General features: G+C 47.0%; 1 protein-coding gene across 1 annotated transcript in view; it reads left to right on the plus strand.

Annotated features, from left to right (window-relative positions):
* Positions 1 to 19,150, plus strand: part of elp4 (elongator acetyltransferase complex subunit 4) — a 54,706-nt gene extending 35,556 nt beyond the window's left edge. The window contains exon 10 of the mRNA XM_056607666.1: positions 16,893 to 19,150. Within this exon, the coding sequence (XP_056463641.1) occupies positions 16,893 to 17,015 (123 nt within the window). The 3' untranslated portion in view covers positions 17,016 to 19,150. The remainder of the gene's footprint in view (positions 1 to 16,892) is intronic.
* The last annotated feature ends 1,640 nt before the right edge of the window (positions 19,151 to 20,790 follow it).

Here is a 20,790-nt window from a genome sequence, read left to right on the forward strand (position 1 = left end):
ACTCCACTGTGAAAGTGTAGATAGGAATTATATTGGAACAGTGGTGAATTTTCGATAATTGTCGTCTGTTTTTGTTAAATAGCATCGTCATAGATGCTCAGAGACAAGCAACCTTTTATGGAAGATTTATCTGTCTAAAATGTCTAACACATTGCGTAGCACAAAATGCTTGTGTGTTTTGAAATGTATGGTCACAAGCAGTGGCAAATAGTTTTAGATGGTGTGTTAGACTGCTGTCACTGAAATAATAATTAAGCTTGTTTTGAAAAAATAAATAGTAATAAGAAAAAATTCAACTATATCTTCATCCGAAACTATTACGAAATCTCATTCAGACGATTATTGGTTCAGTCCATAAAAGGAGTGTATTTAAGGTGATGAGATTGTTGCCTTCTTTGTGAATATTGAGGCAATTTAGTACATATATAATTACCGCAGAGCTATAATTATATGACAGTAATTTACCTTGTTTTGCATTTTTCTCTTTAAATTAATTGTCTATTTTCTTAGTTTTTGACTCTTCTTCTCACTGTTCTAGTATTGACCTGCCTATCTTGGCCATAATTCAAACCATCGGGTGGCTTCCACCTTTTATGGAGACAAAACCATAAAGGCGTCGTTTTCTGTTTGTTTTCTATGCTCTTGGTCACGCAAACCAATGTGCAGGGTGGAAACCGATCCTATGACTCGCATCTCTTCAATGATTGCAAGTTACTCCTAAGAGCGCGTGTGTGTATGTGTGTGTTGTTTGGATCCTGCATATCTTGTGTACGTACATTCCTCCACAGCTCACACACTATGTGATAGCCTGCAGGTCACGCAGGCTGCTCTATGCAGTCGTTCGAGGTGATGTGACACATCGCTGGCATGTTTGACTGAGGCATTCACACCTGCAGAAGGCCGTGACTCACTAAGTTTTAATTTGTACACAAGAACAACAACAATGACCTTTTCACGTGATGTCAATACCCATCTATTCAGTCATGAGAAAGGATCGCTAGTCAATGAAGGAAAAACATGTTGGATGACCCCCCCCCCCTGTTGCGTAATCTAGATGCTTTAGTTGTTCATACTTTAGAACTTCTTTTGAGGTTGAATGTGTTTTCATGTCTCTTTCAAAGCAGTGTTCGGGCCTTAAGGATATAGCCGTTGCACATACAGCTGGCCATACATAAGATTATATCAAGGTCTGCATTGCACATTACAGGTAACGTACATCAAGAACAGCAGCGAACAGGAATGAGGTGAATAACGTATACATATGTATTTCTATATGGCTGTATGGGGTACATTAGTGTATGCGTATTTAGGGAGAGAGTGGCAGGGGGTCTCATGTCACGGACCCAGCCACAGACTCCCTCCAACCCCGTAGATCTGCATGCCCCTATACGTAGCTCAGATCCAACAGTGAGAGGAAACCGGTCGTCCCATCCCTCGATACTCTCTCGTCCACCCGCTCAGGTTTTTCCCTGATCATCAGGAATCCGGGCTGAGAAGAGAATCTCTTGTCAACAGCAACCTCCAGACACCTGTTGAGGCAGCCCCGCCCGCTTTGTGGCCTTATTTCAATTAGCACTCCTTTAGGACATCATGCTAATGAACATACACACTCACACACACACACACACACACCCTCTCACAGTCACACACACACACACACACACACACACGCCCTTCACTGCCATTTCATCCGTCACCTCCAATTTGACATCCAAAAGCGACAGCCTGGAAGACCGACACGTTCCCAGACGCTTCTGTTTCTGTTCCAGAGGAATCCGCTCCCGGGTCAGGTGAGCCCGCCAGGCTAAGGCGATGTGGGCGGGGCCTGTGTTTTCTGGTTTGGTTTCTTTTTTCGTGAGCGTTGCTCATCTGCTGCGGCCGATGGAAGGAACCTTGGATGGATCCGGAGGGGTGGGTGTCTTCGACGTTCCGCCCTGTCTGTGCAGGTGCGTGCATGGGGTTTGGGGAGGAAGTGAGTCACCCTACTGCCTTGCCCTTGGGTCTCACGGTGAGGGCTGCAAGTCGTGCCACGATTATAGAATTTGCGTTTTAATATCCGGGTTGATTATTTTTGCTCTCGCTCCAGGGACAAGCGACTGTGGTTGAGGTTGCGGGGGCAATGTCTTCCTCCAGTTTCTCTTTACCCTCATTGGTGTTCAGGCTCTGATATGATGATGATGATGATAGTTGGTTTGCTATAAATGTATGGTTGAAAAACAGGAGGTAAAAAATAATGGGTTTTACATCCTTTCCTTACTTTGTTGCTCCATCGAACCTCTTTTCCCTCAACACGGTCTCAGAGGGACCTCGCGGATCTGGCTCACCAGAGACACTGCTGTCCCTTTTCATTTCCACCGTAGACTACAGCCACTTCTAAGGGAAAGAGAGAGAGAGAGAGAGAGAGAGAGAGAGAGAGAGAGAGAGAGAGAGAGAGAGAGAGAGAGAGAGAGAGAGAGAGAGAGAGAGAGAGAGAGAGAGAGAGAGAGAGAGAGAGAGAGAGAGAGAGAGAGAGAGAGAGAGAGAGAGAGAGAGGGTTTGTCCCCCAGGTACGACAGATTCACTCAGGCAGAAGGATACCACATGGAGGGATATGTAGGTTTGTGTGTGTGGGTGCGTGTGTGTGTTAGTGGGGGGCGAGGGGGGGCGACGTTGCTTTCCTTGGCTTCCTCCTCTCCCTCCTTCCTTCCCTCCCTCTCCCTCCCTGACACACATCTGTCTTTTTTGTCCTTCCACCCAGCCTCTTCTCTCCCACTTCTTTTCAGGTCCATCGCTATTCATCAAGACTCATTTACTGTTAGGTTGAGGGGTATAACCAATGTGTTTTATGCCCCGGCTTTCTAAGAATCAAGCTTTTCCCGTGTGTATGTGTTTAGCTTCTGTTTCAGAGCGCCTTATTTGGCCCGTGGACACAATGCGGTTCCCGTCACACCAAGTGCTTTAAATGCAAACGCGCATCTTCTGTACAGCGATCATCATTTGAGTCCGCACGGCTATCTCATGGCCGCCTGCATTATAACAATTTAACTTTGCCCCCCCCCCCCCCCCCCCAACCCCACACTAAACATCACGTTTGGGATGGGCTGGGTGGAAGAGGGGAAATGAATCTGAATCACTTCACTCGTCACTGCTGGATGTTTGTTATGTCCTTACTCTCCCCACCGTCTCCTCTTTAGTTTTAGGGCTTTCTTTTTGTCGTTTTTTTTTTTTTTGGTTGAAAGACCCTCAGCCCCCCGGCATGCTCTTCTGTTCCCCCCGGCACTCTTTTTCATCGCCGTCCAACCAGGGCTTCTTCTGTGCGTCGCACAGAGCCTTTCTGCACGGCTCCCCTTTCTTCCCTTTCAGCCGCCGACGTCATTGTTGCTGCCTGTGGGATGGGTGTATTTATTTAGGGGTAATTGGTGTGTGGACGAGTGAGGTAATGAGGTGCATCCACACTTGGCCGCTGTGCATTCTCTCTCTCTCTCTCTCTCTCTCTCTCTCTCTCTCTCTCTCTCTCTCTCTCTCTCTCTCATTCTCCTCCTCCCTCTCTCTCTCTCTCTCTCTCTCTCTCTCTCTCTCTCTCTCTCTCTCTCTCTCTCTCTCTCCTCTCATCTCCTCCTCCCTCTCTCTCTCTCTCTCTCTCTCTCTCTCTCTCTCTCTCTCTCTCTCATTCTCCTCCTCCCTCTCTCTCTCTCTCTCTCTCTCTCGCTCTCGCTCTCTCTCGCTCTCTCATTCTCCTCCTCCCTCTCTCTCTCTCTCTCTCTCTCTCTCTCTCTCTCTCTCTCTCTCTCTCTTTGAGGGGGGGGGGGGAGACGTAGTGGTGTAGTAGCTGGGGGCCTGGGCTGGTGGGCCGGGCTGGTGGGCTGGTCCGGGCCACGCGGCTGTCTTCTCCCTGCGCTGGCTGGAGAGGCTGTTTCATACCCAGGTGGACAAACACAATCGCTGAGGCTGATACCTCAATAAAGGCGTCTGCAGTCTGAAGTGGTTTGTGTGTGTGTGTGTGTGTGTGTGTGTGTGTGTGTGTGTGTGTGTGTGTGTGTGTGTGTGTGTGTGTGTGTGTGTGTGTGTGTGTGTGTGTGTGTGTGTGTTTCTGTGTGTGTTTCTGTGATGTGTGTGTGTGTTTATCCATGTGTGTATGTATGTGTGAGTGCAAACCCAGCATTTTATCTTTCCCTGTATTGGGGCCTTAGGTCCTTTCATGGCGGTTTTCTTTGTGTGTTTCAAAGTACATGTATATCAGGCTAAGTGGGTGTTCAATGGAGCTCAAGGGGGACCGTGGGCTTGTCTCAGCCCACCCCCACTCACCCCCCCCCCCCCCCATCCCAACCACCTCAGACTGGCCCTGATGCCCCGCAGTTACCCAATGATTTCACTTACACCTCCCTTATCTAGTTGGCCCGTAAAACAACAACCCCTGCCTGACGCCACAGCCTTTACATGCCATTTGCTGCCTCATATCCTGTGAAATCCAATTGCACAGCAACGCTATCTCCAGCAGGCGTGTTTTTTTTCTTTTTCCTCTCTATGTTTCCCTCTCTATCTCGCTCTCTCTTTCTCTCTTTCTTTTCACCCGGTATCGTACTGCCCATGAAACATAGTGCAAACAAATACCTTCTGCCGCCCTTTTGCTGTCTGTATTCGATGCGTTTTTTGTCATTTATGGATTCACCCAGACTCATCTATTTAACCGTTTACTCCTACGTTTCACTTCACGCTTTATCTTTTTTTCTGTGCGAGCCGAGTTTTGAAACAAGGAACGGCAGCCGTCTGGCCCGAGCCCACAGGTGTTCGGCCCGATAATATTATGCATTGATTGTTTTGTTGTTATCAGCGTAATTGGTGTAGACCTGCCAGTCTTTGATAGACACACAATTACTGTATGTGATGCATAAGTGGACTCATTTTAGGGCAGGACTTTGAGTTGCTAATGGTGTATTATTCTGCTTTTGGTCGGTCCTGAAAAGTGCTGGGCCAAATCAAACAAGCCGCTCCGGGGTAATTGAGGCCCCCTCCGTACCCCCTGCGGTGAGCAAGGCAGCACTGTAATCCCCTGACAACTCTGACTTGGCCCCAATCTGGCAGGATGCCCGATTCCCAGCAAAATGCCCGACGCCGGCATCACAGAGAGAGAGAGAGAGAGAGAGAGAGAGAGAGAGAGAGAGAGAGAGAGAGAGAGAGAGAGAGAGAGAGAGAGAGAGAGAGAGAGAGAGAGAGAGAGAGAGAGAGAGAGAGAGAGAGAGTCGCATTTAGGCAACGTCTCTTCGCAATTTTGTTCTTCTTTTTAGTTTTGTGCATTCCCATCTGCGTTGGTCACTTGTTTCTTTGTGTTCCGTTGTGTGTTCCTCTTGACAATGTGAAGGCAGGCTGAGTGTTAGTGAGGATTTTAAGCATTCATGAACCGGACTCTTCACTTGAGTCTTGAAAGGATAAAAAGTTGTAGGAAAGGTTACGATGAAGAGCTTCCATCGGCTAACTGGTAGTGCTTTAAGTTTATATTCCTATTTGCAACATTTCAACTACAGCCGCCCTTTTTAGGTTTCTATCTGGATCACTATGATCTTAGAAAATCTTATTTTTAACCTATGGTAACTCAACAACTATATAGTTTCCAACTTAACAATACGGACTCATTAGTCTATATTGTCTTTGGTATTTTTTCATCCACTGTCTGGTAAAATATCTCTCACTACTTTATCGCATATAAACTATGCCAATAACTTTTTGGGGCATAAACAACTGACCCTCTATGAAGATTTTAGTGGCTTTTTTTGTGACTAATTAGAAAATGGGTTGATTGCTTTCAGATTCATTCATATTCACAAACAACGATATTCTTACAAAATGATTGATTGATAACTATTGCGTAAAAGATGCATCTTTATCCAAAAAAGTTGAAACCAGCCTCTCAAATAATTATTTTTGGTACATGTGAATTCACAGCAATTAGGTTTTTAATTGCCTTTTATTAGTATAAATATTAATACATTTTTAATTTAGTCAGTTACATAAAAAAAAACACAAAACATTGATGCAGTTCCAATCATACAGTAGGCGTCTTTGCCGAGGACAAACAACATGCAGCCCATGGACCATATTTCTCTCTCTCTTTTTTTTTTTCACTGCCTTCACCTCAGGCCCCCAGATCAGTGTTTTAATGGCAATAGTAATGCCTTACAATTAGCACTCACACAGTGCTGTAGGTGAGACAGTGGCTGACGTGTTTCAGGCTCAATAAAGTAAACACCAAAGTCCACGGGTCCTGGTGCTTCCAAGAGCTAGGGGTTATGGAGGGGTGTGTGTGGGGTGGGGTGGGGTGGGGGGGGGGGTTGCGGTGTATGGAAGGTGGTGAATCTTTTGACAGGGCAGTTAAGGTGATGTCTCATTCTCTGTGACATCTCGGATACCCTAAAGGTGGTTTTGCCCACTGCCTACCCAGGATGCACCTCACCAAGCTGGAGCTAAATTTACACACCCCACCTGCCCACAGGGAAGTGGGGCAGCAGGGTGGGGGCGGGGGGGGCAGGATAAGGTGTGTGTTTGTGTGTGTGTGTCTCTGTGGTGAGTGTGTTATGTGTATTTTGGTATGGGGGTGACTAGGATGGGGAGAAGGTAGACTTTATCCTTTAGTAAATACCTGCATTTATCACGATTTTCAACACGATTTTTGTCCCCTTGTTTATAGTAAGTCCCTTTAATATAATAGCAAGCTATTATATTATATTATACTAAATATGTATCTTTGAGTTTAATCCAGAGTGGAGCTGGTGCAGATGACAGGCTAGGTGGCTTATATTCCACCCTTCTGAGAGTTTAGTAGGTTAGTGGAGCACAGAACGTCAGCCTCTAGCATTCCCACTTCCAACACAGTCCAACCAGTGTTCCCACTGAAAGCTTCCAGCTGGCTTACTTTATTATAAAGATATGGGCTGCCACTTGATTATGACAAAAACTATTGGGTGAAAAAGCTGGACAGATTGTAGTTCATAATTGTATAATTAATAACTTATATAGTGTGGTTGCCATTTAACTTCTCTGCTCTTTAATATTGCCACAAACATTGGAAAGCTGTGAATCGTCTTTGTCCTATGTTGCAGATTTTGCCATAATACATCTGGCCACAGAGAACGGAGGCGTAAGTGAGAAACTGTTCTCAGCTCCTTGAAACCAGAGGTTGCCATGTTGCCAGTCCCAAATGGGATGTTTTGTTTTGCAATTAAAAAGTTTATTTTTGCTGCTCATCATTTCTTGGATTACCTATTATGCCAAGTGGATGCACAATAAAACAGTGAATGAAAGGTTTTATGATGACTAGAGGGGGTTGATGCAGAGTCTTTAAATTGGAATGTGGTGTCTTATGTTTATTTATTCCTGCACTCGTTTCACCTCGGGTTGAAACGGGGAAAACAAACTCAGAAACTGGTCCTTTTAAAGATGTGCACATTTAGGGCGCATGCAGTCAAACAGAACGTTGACTATGGTAGATGCTCTCTTGTGACGGAGCTATTTGCCCGTGGGCTGATGTAAAGTGAATGGTCTTAGAAGGTCTAGGCTGGTCTATGTGTGGCCCGGCTGGTCCAAGTCAGCAGTAATGACTAGCTTGAGCCGGCATGCCTGTTAGTGTGAATGGGGTTACTCTGGGCAACACCTTTTCAGCTGGGGCCTATGAAGTCCCCAGTATGGTGGTCTTTGTCTGCACAAGGGCTGTCCTCTCAGCAAAAAAGAGTTGTGTTTTTTTGTGAGGACTATCAACTGGTGATGGATTATACCCCCATCCCCCAACTACCCCTACGCCTCCCCCCTTCCTCTTCTACATCTGGGCAGTCAAACTGACATGGATGCAGACACACACGCACACACCATCAACCTTCAACTTAACAACTAAGATACAGCTAAGAATCATTCACTTGGATATCATTGATTTTATGATGGATTTATATATATCCACACCAATTTATATATATTCAAACTATTGCTTGAAAAATCCCTACCTCTTACGAAAAGGTTAACGTACCCAATCCATAAAATATTAATCATGTCCACCTAGAGATATTCAACATAACTTTGCATATACTGGTTAAAGTAACTGACTGTAACTACACCTGGTTGAAATCTGAAACCTACCTGGTCTTTCCGTAGTCCCTCCGTATAGTCGCAACCAAGATCATTTTCCCGATTTGATAATGGTTTTCCTCAGCCAAGCACTCCCTGGTCTATAAAATGATACAATACGTGATAACTTTGTAGTATACAACAAGGAAGTAGCTCAATTATACACCAGTCCAAACCAGAAACTGTTCTCCAAAACAATAAACACACCAAAAAAATGAAGTTATTACTTTATTTAAAACTGCCACCTCATTCTTATTGCAAATGGCCCCAAACTCACTTGCCTTCATCTCCTTTAAAATTGATCTATTCTTCGTTACATTACCTTTATTAGGCACAAGCTTTTGTCCAAGGCGACTTGCAGCAAGGGCATTCAACAATATAGATGAACCCCAAAAAGGGGCAAGAAGCACTTAAGTGCATATAACTTTAATTCTTGCAGTAGGACAGAACAAAAAATGGATGCCACTTAGGGCAGGTGTTCTGTCTGTTTGCTCCACGCTGCCTTTTTATACATTCCTTGCATGATTTTGTACTGACAGTACACATCGACCTGGCAGTGGCAGATGATGCACTTGTGCACCTTCGCCCATGTGCTCTTACTTTGTAACAGCTTCTACTTTGGCTTCCCTCGATTTGCTTGGTGGCGACAATAAATAAACCGAACAAAGATAATTTTTTTGAATGTAATACCACAGTTAAATCGTTCAGAGTTGTTCAACTTTAGCGATGCCAGCCACGACACCAGCCTCACGCTATGATAATGGTAATCCCTCAAAAGGGTAGTAGTAAAGTCACTTGATCTCTTTCACTTTCAGCCCGTTTCTTTGAGGAAAAAACAGGTTTTCCGTCTCCCCGACTAGCCTGTTGCACAATAACCTACCACTGCTATGAGTGAAAGACGAACTGCTGGCCCACCCCTTCTCATGAGGTCACCCCTCTTACCCCGGGTGACACAGTAACCTCCAGACGACCTTTCCCTTTGCCCAATGTTACGGCTGTGAACACAGTGAAACCCATCCGAATGCGCAGGGAGAGAGAGGGGCGAGTCCAATGGTGGGTTTCTGCAGGAGACCAGGGGGTTACTTCGGGGGGAAGGCCAAGTTCTGTGGCACGGTTTGGCTTTTGTGTGCGTTTTTGTGTGGTGTTGCAAACGCGGCTTTATGACACACGCATACGCAAGTGTTTATGTGTCAGTCTGTGAATGTGAATGTGGGTGCGCGCATTGCATTTTCCACCGCAAGTGCGACGGAGAAGAGCATGAATAATGCATGTTAAAATATCTTGCTAATGCCTTAGCCTTTTATTCATGCAGGGGGATGCTGTGTGTGGCGGTGGAACTCACTGCCTCGTATCGTCAAAGGAATTCCACACAGTTTCTAACTCACGCCGTCCCCTTCCATAACGTTATACCGTGTATATATTTTATCCACATCGTAAATATTTACAAGTCACCGTTTTTATGACCCAGAACTAAATCTGCAATGATCCATTGTTGAGGGTGCAGTAAGACAAGGCCGTTTGCAAATCGAGTTGGTTTGTCCGTTTTAAGATGATACAAAAGCGGTTTATGCACATGCATCAAACACGGCACTTGCTTTTAGGTAGCAGGCGCCTGGATTGTACTTGCTGATATGCTCTTACAACAGGGTGTCAGGGCTGTTTTAACCCGGCAACTACCCTATCACAGTCATCGTTTGAGGGGTAAAATGTGTGTGTGTGTGTGTGTGTGTGTGTGTGTGTGTGTGTGTGTGTCAAGAGAGGGATGGAGGGCACCAGAGGTCCCCCAGATATGCTGTCATAACCCATGCTGCTCCGCTCTCTGCTACAGGACTATTGGTAGTGAAGGCAGCACTTACACATGTTTGTACTCTTTGCCCTCTACCCCCTCTCTCCCTCTCTCCCTGGGCCGCCATGTCGCTCTGGGGGGACCACCGCTCCCCGGCTGTGTGCCCAGGGTCCGTAACACCAACTCACCCTGCCGACCCCCCACCGGGGTCAGCAGAATGCCCTCCTCCCCCCCCCCCCCAACCCCTTCACCCTCTCACCCCTGCAATGCCCACGGTCCAAAAGCAACCCGCATGGCTCTCTCCAAGAAGGCGAAACAAAACGGAACAGAAAGGGAGACAAAGGGCCCCCATGCGGTCCTCCTCGTCAGGGCTCTGGACACGAGAGGCCCCCAGAGGAGGGCTTCAGACCAAGACGACGGGGAACGTGATAACAAGCAAGTTGTTGTTGTTGGTTTACAGCACTGTAACACTTTTTTTTCTCTGTCCATCTGCGTATAAAACAGAAAGGAGGGCTCACTGATTCCCCTGCTTGTTATAGCCAGTAACGTGACAGATGCTATCTATTGCTATTTGACGTGATCCTATGGAGCGTAAAGGGTAAGTGAGTAGCGATCCGTCTTAAGAGGAGCAGAGGGAAAACAGACATTCCAGTCCGTATTAAATACCGACCGGAATATTGCGTGCTTTATCAAGTCCCTGTTCGGACTTGCTCACAGCCCCCTGTTGGATTTTGGAACCTCAGTAGAGTTATGAGTTCCCCCCCCCCCTTACCGTTCTGGTAACTTTGGTGGGAAACTAATCAGAGTGCTTACTCATCTTTACCCGCCCGTCTTCCGGCGCGCTGTCAGACGCCATTAGCGGTGCGGCGGGCTGAGCCGTGGAGCCCGTGTTTGTATGCGTCTGCTGCCCCACCCCAACCCCACCTGACTGGTTGGTGCGCCAGCCTCCAGGATTATCCCGGGTCAGACAGCAGGTGACGAGGCAGGCAGGTGACCATCACTCAATTAGCCCGCAGGGAAACACGAGACCCGCTCCAGATTCTCCTCCTTAACTTTTACCTTCTTTTTTTCTTTGTTTGGTGTTTTTTTTGTGCTCTCTCTCATTCCCCCATCTCTTTCTTTGTCACACATATACACAGGAATAGACCACGGCATGCAATAGGTTAGAGCAGCAATTCCTTATACGGTATACTTCAATGAAGACATTCAATTGAAATAGAATGGGCATGAGGGAGGTGGGTCTTCTCTGTACATAATGTTTGGATTTCTTTTTTCAACACAGTGATTTTTTTTTTATCAGAATGTGCACTTCCATCTAGACTTGACTTCTCCTGTACGACCCAATAGAACCGGCTTCGGTTCCCGGATCAACTCAACACAACCAGAGCAAACCGAGCCAGATCGCACACAGCACAAGGTTAATGGGGAAACGAAGAAGATAGAATTCCTGTGGTGATTTTTTTTTTTAAACGAACGAACACAAAGAAAAAAACGTGGTCGGTATAAGAAAAGAAAGAGAGAGAGAACCTAAGAAAAGATTATCATTATTATTGAAGAATTCCCAGGACCAGCAGGACCAAAGCTCCCCTAGTCAGCAGGTTAGTCTCGGGGCAAAGCCCGGGATCATGTTGCACTCCCTTTGTGATCACAAAAAAAGAGGAAGGCCGGGCTTCTCGCCCACCTTTGTTAGGCGCAGGTGGGCTAGAATTACCAAAGTGATGGGATTTATGCTCGGCCGTTGCTGCCATTTTCTCTCACTTGCTTGGACGGAAGTGTTTTCTGAGATTGCCTCCAAGCCCAGTGTGATATGTGTTTGTTCTGGAATAGAAAAGAACATCACATTATGTTGGTTGGTAAATACTGGTTGCAATCGGGTGCAAGAATATGATTTCCCAAACTATGTGTGGAAACTTTATAGGTGTGAGGGATCACGGCGTTGTGGAGGAGATTTGTCTCGCTGTTGGCCTCTGCATAGTGCACCGAGTCTGGCAGATTTATATCCATTAAAAAAAATGGAAAAATTGCAATATTGACCCCGTGGACCTTCGGTAGAAATGGAAATGGACAATAGACCTATCCTGGACCCCGATTACTTCACACTGGCTGCACCGTAGCCCGTCAACTCTGGGAGATGGAAAGCGGTAACTTCCGTCAGTGGATCGCGGATGCCTTGCTCAGATATCCCAGCCATACTGTGATTAATCCTAATGCTAGTTTAATAAATGTTTAGAATGCCCACCCATGCATGTGTGTTTACTGTACAGCATGTAGAATGCTGTGTGACTCCCTGCGCAAGGATTACGGCAGGCTAATACCGCGCTCTGTTTCTGTGGTCTCGCGTTTCAGTGACTTAATGGTTCTTATGGGCTGGAATAAATTAACAATGATGGCGTTAAGTAGGTGTTTATGGTAAACACTGAGTCACTTCCCAGAGTGCGTTCTGACATGAGGTAATCTGATTGAAACAGCCAATCCAAACGTCATGTGTTCCCAACCCAGGGTGTTGGGTTTCTCCCGGTTGTAAGCCGTACAGTGACACGGGCCTTTTGAAAGTGTGGCTAAAACTCTACGGAAGAAATGACTCGTTAAATTAGCACTTAATACTCCAGTCATTAGCAAGCCGTTACCACCAGTGGAATTCCTTTGATGGTGCTGCTTTGTGTAAGCAGGCTTGGCCCTAAGCTCTAGCTGGGCTATTTGGATCATGAAAATTATGTTCTTACATAAAGATTTAACAGGGCGGGCAAAATGCTCCAATCCGTTGCCCGCCAGGCCCCTTTTGCAGGCTTCCCATTGGCCACTGAAGTGGACGGTACACCCATCCTGCCGTACCTTTTCAGACTTGTTAGTGACACAATTTCCCCCCCACATCAAACATCTCTATCTCGCCGGGCTCCCTGTTCATTAAGTCAGGTAGGATGTTTTTCTACTTAGCCATCTATAGTAGGATGGAGTGTTTGGGGGGCGGGGCGATATTTGCAGCCCTTTCAGGCAAAGCCGGTCCATGGGCCGGCCCCAAGGACTGGTTTCAAGTGGTCAGTGCTCATTTGGGGGCTTTCACCCTTCACCCCCTCATCAGCATGACCTCAGCCCCCCTGGGCGTGAAGCCCGGCTCAAGGCAAACCTTTGGCTTGACGGACACTTCCAGCACAGCCAAACACACACTTTATCTCTCATGCACCCACGTGTATCTCTCCGTAAGTATTCAAACATACCTCTCACACACACACACTAGCACTAGCGGCCAAAAAGTATTCACACAACCCAACCCCCCACCCCCCATGTGCCAGAGCCCACAGCCTTTTACCACCAATCCCTCTTCCCTGCCCCCATCCCCTCTCTTCCTATTTAGTCCCTCTGTCTCTGCACCCCCCCCTCCCCTCCCCTCCCCCAACCCCTCAAGGTTGCCAGGCAGCAGAGGAAAAGACTTTACACACTCATAATACACCCCTCCATGCCTCCGAGGGTTTGCCGGATGTCCTTGTTTACATCACGGGGCGCTCAGGTCGTGGGGGGGACTCAGCAGTCCTGTGTGTGCCCCAGACTCTGAACTACAGTGTCAATATGTGTCCGTGCTCTGTGTGAGCCCTAGGTCTGCATTATTGGCCCCTCGGTTACTGACTAGGAGGTGAATGTCTGCATGCAATGAGGATAATGTGTGCAACATAGTTGGGTATGCACGTACGCATGGTTTTTAAACATTAGTTTGTTTTACCTTTGTATAAATTGTAAAGCATGCTCTATTTGGTTTTGTTTGAATTCATGTTTTAGTCCCAATCATTATTGGTTGGCGTTAGATAACATTTCTGAAAGGCTGCAAAATCAACTATTTCATGACCGTCCAGGGATGGCTGTTGTCAATGTTAGTGGGCCCTGCTTTTCCCTCTGCATGTCAAATTGATCGATCAGTGTTGTCTGCCCCCCTCCCTAACTTTGATGTAGCTATCGATTGTTCTGGTCTGCCCCAGAACTCAAAAGGTTATCGTAGCCGCACTTCTGGATTGGTTTGACCTTCGCTCCGCACATGCTCAGTGGGCTCCCCCGTGCGCACAGCCAAACACACGGGCGAGCCAGGTCTGTGGGTGCGTGACAGCTAGACAACGGTGTGATGTCTCTCTCTTTTTTTTTTTTTTTTTTTTACTCACCCACTGAGGACGATGTATATGTGATTGATTTTTCCTCCCTTCCCCTTCTCTCTTTCTCTCTCTCTCTCTCTCGCCGCTGCCACGTTTCCGCTGCACTGCACTTAGCAGAACGGAGTCCGGGCTTGATCAATGCATTGTTTTTCTTTCTCAATCACACTCGAGTGAGCCCGAGACACGAAAGGTTACCCAGGTGAGGTTTGGCAGGGACGGCGGAGCCTCTGCAAGGTTTCTCCTCAAGGCCACTTCCCTTGGAGTTTTTCTTGGATATTAGACAATTTTTTTGTATCGCTGTTTGTTCATGTGTGTTAAAGAGGGGAAGTTATTTAAAGAGCGGCAACTTAAAAAGAAAAAAGATAGAAAACAGGAAAAGCACGGCCGTCAAAGCGTTTGATGGCGTCTCACTATTAAAGTCGCGCTGTCTTCGTACGACCACGACGCCTATCCAGACAACCGCATATTATGTATCGGTTGTCAGTGCTCTTGTGTTGAGGTGATCAGCCCTGCCCCCCCCCCCCCCCCCCCCCCCCCAGCCCACTCAACCCCATGGCTTTTGTCACCTCACCTTACCATCCCACATTAAATTATAGGGCCTTAACGACGTCTAAGGGCTTCACCTGCCCCCAGATAATCTGTGGGGCAGCATGACAGCCCTTTCCTCTTGTTTCCTCTGCTCTTGCCTGACAAGCGCACTCCTGACACGCACACTCACACACGCACGCACACAATCTCACAAAGGGAAATGTGGTGGACAGGCAGGAGCGGGCCGCTGGGGGTATATGACACGCCCCCGACCGCAGCAGTGCACCACGGTTGAACGTACGTTTCCATATCTGACGGGACTAATTAAAGAGACGTTGCCAGGGCGAAATGGTACTCAGTATAGTTCATCCGGATGTACATCCCCATTGAAATAATACTACAAATGGTTTAAATGTTAGTTAAAGAGAGAAGATGTATGCCAGTAATAGTTCTAGTTATGGTAAAGGAAAACATAACTCGGATCAAAGAGTACAGATAGTACATTGATAATTAAAACCTCACTGGAGAGTTAGACATGTCCCACTCCAAATAGGACTGAAGTCAAATATACGATGAGCTACATCTATCGCGGTTATGCAGCTTTTAATACCTTTAGACTAGAGACTTGTTGGCGACACAAATTCTCCCCACTTCAAACGCCCTCTGTATCTGGCAGGGGCCCCGGCCTTTAAGTCGGGGAGGATGTTCTACTTCGTTATCTGTTGCGGTGGTGGGCTTTGCCCTCTCAGGCAAAGCCGGACCACGGGCCGAGCCCAAGGACTGGTTTCAAGAGCTCAGTGCTCATTTGGGAGCTTTGTCACCCTTCACCCCATCACCGGTGTGACCTCGGCCCCTCTGGCCGTGGGGCCCGGTCGAACCACGAACCTCCCCCCCCCCCCCCCCCCCCCCCCCACGACAGATATGTTCTTCACAGCCACACACACACACTTGTCTCACCTACACACGTGTATCTGTCGTTGCGATATTTGAACACAGCTCTCCGTCGTGGCACATACGCGTATATCTCCATACACAGATAAGATAATACATTACACATGTATTGTTTGCTGATAACGAAGCTGTTAAACCCTGGGAGCCCGACACTTAGTCATTAGGAAGCAGATAAGTATCTTCGGGGAGTGGGAAGGCCTGAAGCCCAGCGGCTGGGGGGGGGGTTAGCCGGGATGAGGACGACTGAGGGGGCAGGGGGCCGGGTCGGGGCGGGGGGGATGGAATGGAGCTTTTTGGACCATCAGGTCTCGGATGTCACAGCAGATTCTTTCAGGGGGAAAATTACAGGGTTTTACTTCCAGAGCACTCGCAGAGACGCTCATGTTGCTCCGGTATTTTTTCCCTCCAACCGTCAGGCCCCGGCCTCCGACGCTGGGAGAAGAAAACGTGTGGCGGCGACCATTGTCCGTCTCGCACACTCGACTCTGGAGATACTTCACTTCTCGCACTTTAAACGTCGCTCTCCGGGACTTTGTCTGTGGAGTGCCATTGGCAGCTCCTCGAGAGCGGCGTCGGCCCTCTTAAGCTCTGCAGAGTTTAGCGTGTTAGCGTTGGGGGGGCTTTACGTGAGTGGCCCTCATTAACCTCCTCGCGTCTTTGTGCTGCGAGTTGGCACAGGGCCGCTCCCAAGATAAGCTTTGCTGCAGGAACTTTGTTGCTTTGTCCCGAATGCGCCCCCGCTCTGCATTAGCCTAGCCGCGACGATCGGCGTTACAAACCCTTGTGTGTAATGCAACTCCCACAACAGATTTATGTGCACGCTCGTGGCGGTGTCAAACAGACACGCATGTAGATTGCACACACTACGTCTTTGCACCCTCCATGCCTCCTTACGTTGACCCAATTTGTATGAGTACAGGAATGCTGATCTGATACAGCACACATCATTTGCCACCCCTCCTTATTGCCACACAGTTTCCGCCACAAATAGATGTTCACACGCCCAATAGACACCTCCACAAAACCAACCCAAAACAACACCGTCCCGTTCCCAATGGGCTTTCCCCATTTAGTGGCATGTTGGCAGGTTCCCTCCGCGCTGCCAGTGTGGGGAGAGAACTGAAGCATCTAATCCAATTTGCTACTCAACATGGCTCACTGTGAGGGGAACAAAACCCGGGGACGGCCGTCTGTCCTGACACGTCCGTCATCGTCGCGGTCGTACCATCGGATGTCTTTTCGTTTGTTTGATATTCATTCTGTTGTCGTGTTGTTCTCATCCACCTTACCCCTCTTTTGCCCTACCTCTACCCCCAACCCCCCCCCCCCTCCCCCCACCCCACCCATCCCATGTCTCATCCCCCCCCCCCCCCCCCCTCTCCATCCTCTCCCCCTCACTCCAGAGGCTACATCTGCCTCCCGACCTGTCAGAGACCGTGAGCCGGGTGAGCAGGGGGGAGCTGGCAGGGGCGGCCGCCACGGGCACATCGTGTGGATCTTCCGGCAACAAACACCTGGACTTCTAGAAGCACACACACACACACACACACACACACAGACACACACACACACACACACACACACACACACACACACACACACCATCACTCTCACCGAGGGGGCCTGGAAAGCCGGGACAGTGGAGTGATGTCCTCTTTGTTGCCCGGACCAGGTTGTTTCCTCACCCACACGCTGTCAGCGGTAATAACCCCGCCAGTCGCTTCCCGACCTTCAACGTGCGCCCAGGCTTTAGCACAGGATAAATGTAAACGACGGTGACGTTCCGCCGCTGCTCAGCGTACAATACATCACAGGTGGTTAGGGGGACATCCCTGCGTTCAGCGTTGACTGATGTGAAGACTGAGGAGGGCTATTTGTGTGGGCTTACTGGCGTCGGTAATTGACGTTTGTTTTGCTCCTTCTACGGCGGTGGTCGTGTGTCAATGACGCTCTGCTAAATCGTGTCAAACTCCCCCGAGTCTCACAAAATGCTTACATTTTTACCATTCTTGTGTTTAATAAAACAAATATGTAAGAGTAATAAGTGATTTTGTTTTCGTCTTTTTTGAAATGGCTCCCGAATTTCTGTTAACTATTTCTGTTTAGTGTTTAGTCATTTAGGCGTTGTCCTTAGATTAGTTTAGCCAAAGCTCCTGACTGCAGTAAGATGAGGAGCATGAAGGGGTAAGGCATTTTTCACAAAGATGCCTTCAGGTATACTGCGGACATTCCCTGTTAATTTAATTCAGTAGTCACTTTCGATCAATTCAATCATTGGATCATTGACAGTCCCTGGCAAAGATGTTCATAATGAGGAGGGCTGTGTCACACTGGTCTTCAGAGCTGCTTGTATCTATCTGTCCCTTTAACACGGGCCGTGACCTGAGAATGACGGCGCACCTCCACCGGGCTGAAGAGCCAGGCAGGAGAGCAGACAGAGGGGTTATATAGGAGAGCTGGATTTGGGATGCAGGCTTCACACCTCATCAAACATGTTTACTGGATGAGCTGCTGCACCATGACAAGCTGAAAAGAACAAATTAGGTCAAACAGTGACACAGGGAAACAAAACAGAAAAACCACGGCACGTGGAACGAGTGTTGTGTTTTCGTACTTTCTTTAGTTTGGCTGCTAGTGTTGCTTTGACTGTGTTCTGCCGGTTATGAAGTGGCAGCGTTGGTTATCTTCTGCAGGACACACACACACACACACACGTGGCAGAGGACGTTGGGTTGTCTGACAGTTTTATGCTTGGTTAGGCGTTAGTGTGTGTGTGTGTGTGTGTGTGTGTGTGGGTGTTCCTGTGTGCTGAGAGAGGGAGACAACATAGGCCAGTCCTCCTTTACAGATGACTACAAAAAGCGTATGAATAACCAGACAGATTGAGGGTACACCTAAAAGGTAGATGCATTTGGAACAGATCAAGTCCAGCATTTGTTCTTGTTGCCCTCGCTGTTTGTTTCTGTTCAATTTTTTTAAGGGAAACACTTTTGAGGAAAAGCGCTGTACCAGCAATGATTAAATATGTGAATTCAATTAAGTAAAGCTAATTATTAAATAAACTCAATACAAAATTAGACAATGGTTAGCTGTATTATAGTGGTGACACAGGTTATGGACCAATATATATAAGGGGTTAACTACTTATCCTATATAAACAATAATTAACTGTGTGTACTTCTGCGTCTTGATACAAAGAAGTATGAAGTTATAAACGGTGGTCTGGAGAACATTGCACTGCAACATAAGGTCTCCTGACTCCACATGCTGGACAATGTACATTCATCGAGGGTATTGGTCACCAAAGGCCTTGTCTAATCAGGGTACATTGTATTCTACAGATCAGCAATACACGTTTTAACATTAAGAGTGTAGCAGGAGTCTATGGCGGCCAGGGGTTCCACCTCCAACTCAGAAGCCTGAGTGTGGCTTCCCCCCTCCTTGCTTATTATCTCCTGCAAGGAAACAAGTTGGGGGAGAGCAGTGAAAGGTCAGGGAGGGGCTAATGAATAAGTGGAAGAAACAGGCCAACGGCAGGAAGACATTGTCCTCAGAAGGAAAACAAGGACTGTTTAGCTCAACTGTGGGGTCAATAATAAGCATAAACAAGAGGCAACAGTGGTTATTGGTTACTCTACCCTTTGCTGATACATTTTATTTTTTCCGATGCTGTATTTCACAGTTGCTGACCTTTTATCGTTAAGTTCAAATAAAAAATGATTTTTTTTTGTGCAAGGTCTGAATGTGTCCCATTTTCAGACTCTCAACTGTCAATCGGCTGACTACAGTGGTGAAATGTGTTTGGTTCAAAGCCATGTGCTTATATGTATCTTTGCTGCTTTTCAGGCCTTCAGCTGCCTTGTATTAGTCCCCTGAAAACTCTCCATGTGAACATCAGATTGCATCATGGGTATTATTATGGTGATACTCCGCCATATTGAGAGGACTCAAGAGAGTCCTCTCAATATGGCGGAGTATGACGTAAGCCCCACCACTATGATAATGACATTGTTTGGAATGAATGAGGTCATGTAATGCTCATGAATTGCTCATATTTGAAATAATAAAAGGCATTCTTTATTATTCCTTTTGAGTCTGTCTGATAAATTGCCTCTTTTCTTTTTAAACTGATTCTTTCCATCCATTATTACAAATGTAAGCAGTAATATGTTGGCGTTTGAAATGCCGTTATCATACTTCATAATTACCTTTTCATACCTGTCGAATATACTGTATATGTAAATGCAATTGACATACAGAGAAATAATGGAGGCTAGACCATAAACAAATATTTAAAAAAAAAATTGCACCTGCACACTGTGCAACCACGAGAGTGACTACAGTTACATTTTTCTAATCATATCTCTGAATTTAAAACTAAACTGTGTGTCCCTCATATGCCTCTGTGTATTTGTGCATTTTAGGCATTATATCCAAACTATGCAATATGCGGTACTTGTTACAAAAATGTGAAATTACTTTTTGCTGGAACTTTTCCCCTTGACATAATTTAAGAGTGAATGCATGTCTTTCCATTATCTCCTGAAACTTTAGGTCATTCACAGCCACTAATTGCTGTCTTTCCTTCATATTGAATCTATCGCTGCTTCACTCTGCACCCTCTCCCTCTCTTGCCTCAGTAATTATTAATGCTCTCTCTCTCTCTCTCTCTCTCTCTCTCTCTCTCTCTCTCTCTCTCTCTCTCTCTGGGGAATAGCTTTGCCTGTTCTCTTCCCTGTGTCCTCAAAACTCAATCCAGGGTAAAATCAATAGAGAATTTGCTCCGACCACCAAAAAGTTTCCTCTCAAAATTCTGATTAACCTTCAAAGCGAGAGATTTGTGGAAGAGGGGGTTTGAAGTATCGAATGTAATGTCCATCCAGAATGAATCAATTTAACCTTTTTCTGTACGGCAAGGCTCAGGCAATTGATCCGTCCAAATCTAGACATATTCATCAACACTGTTGCACCACCCTCTCAAACTCACTTGATTCTCTCACGCTCCCTCATTCACACATGCACTCAAATTCATATAGACACACATAGACCCTCCCTGCTGTGGCAGCAAGTGAGGCAAAATAACACTCCACAACCCAATCACTTCTCTGGCTCACTATACACCACTGTCTACTTTATTCTACTTCCACCCCCCCACCCCCCCCCCCCCCCCCTTTGCTCTGCTCCCTCCTCCTCCTCCCCCCCCTCCTCCTCCTCCCCCTCCTCCTCCAGGTTGGCTCGGTTTCTCTTTCTCTTTTTGGACCATCGTAACTCCACTGAAACAAGGGCTGTGGATGCTGAATT

This window comes from Gadus chalcogrammus, chromosome 14, assembly GCF_026213295.1.
Source record: "Gadus chalcogrammus isolate NIFS_2021 chromosome 14, NIFS_Gcha_1.0, whole genome shotgun sequence".
NCBI lineage: Eukaryota > Metazoa > Chordata > Actinopteri > Gadiformes > Gadidae > Gadus > Gadus chalcogrammus.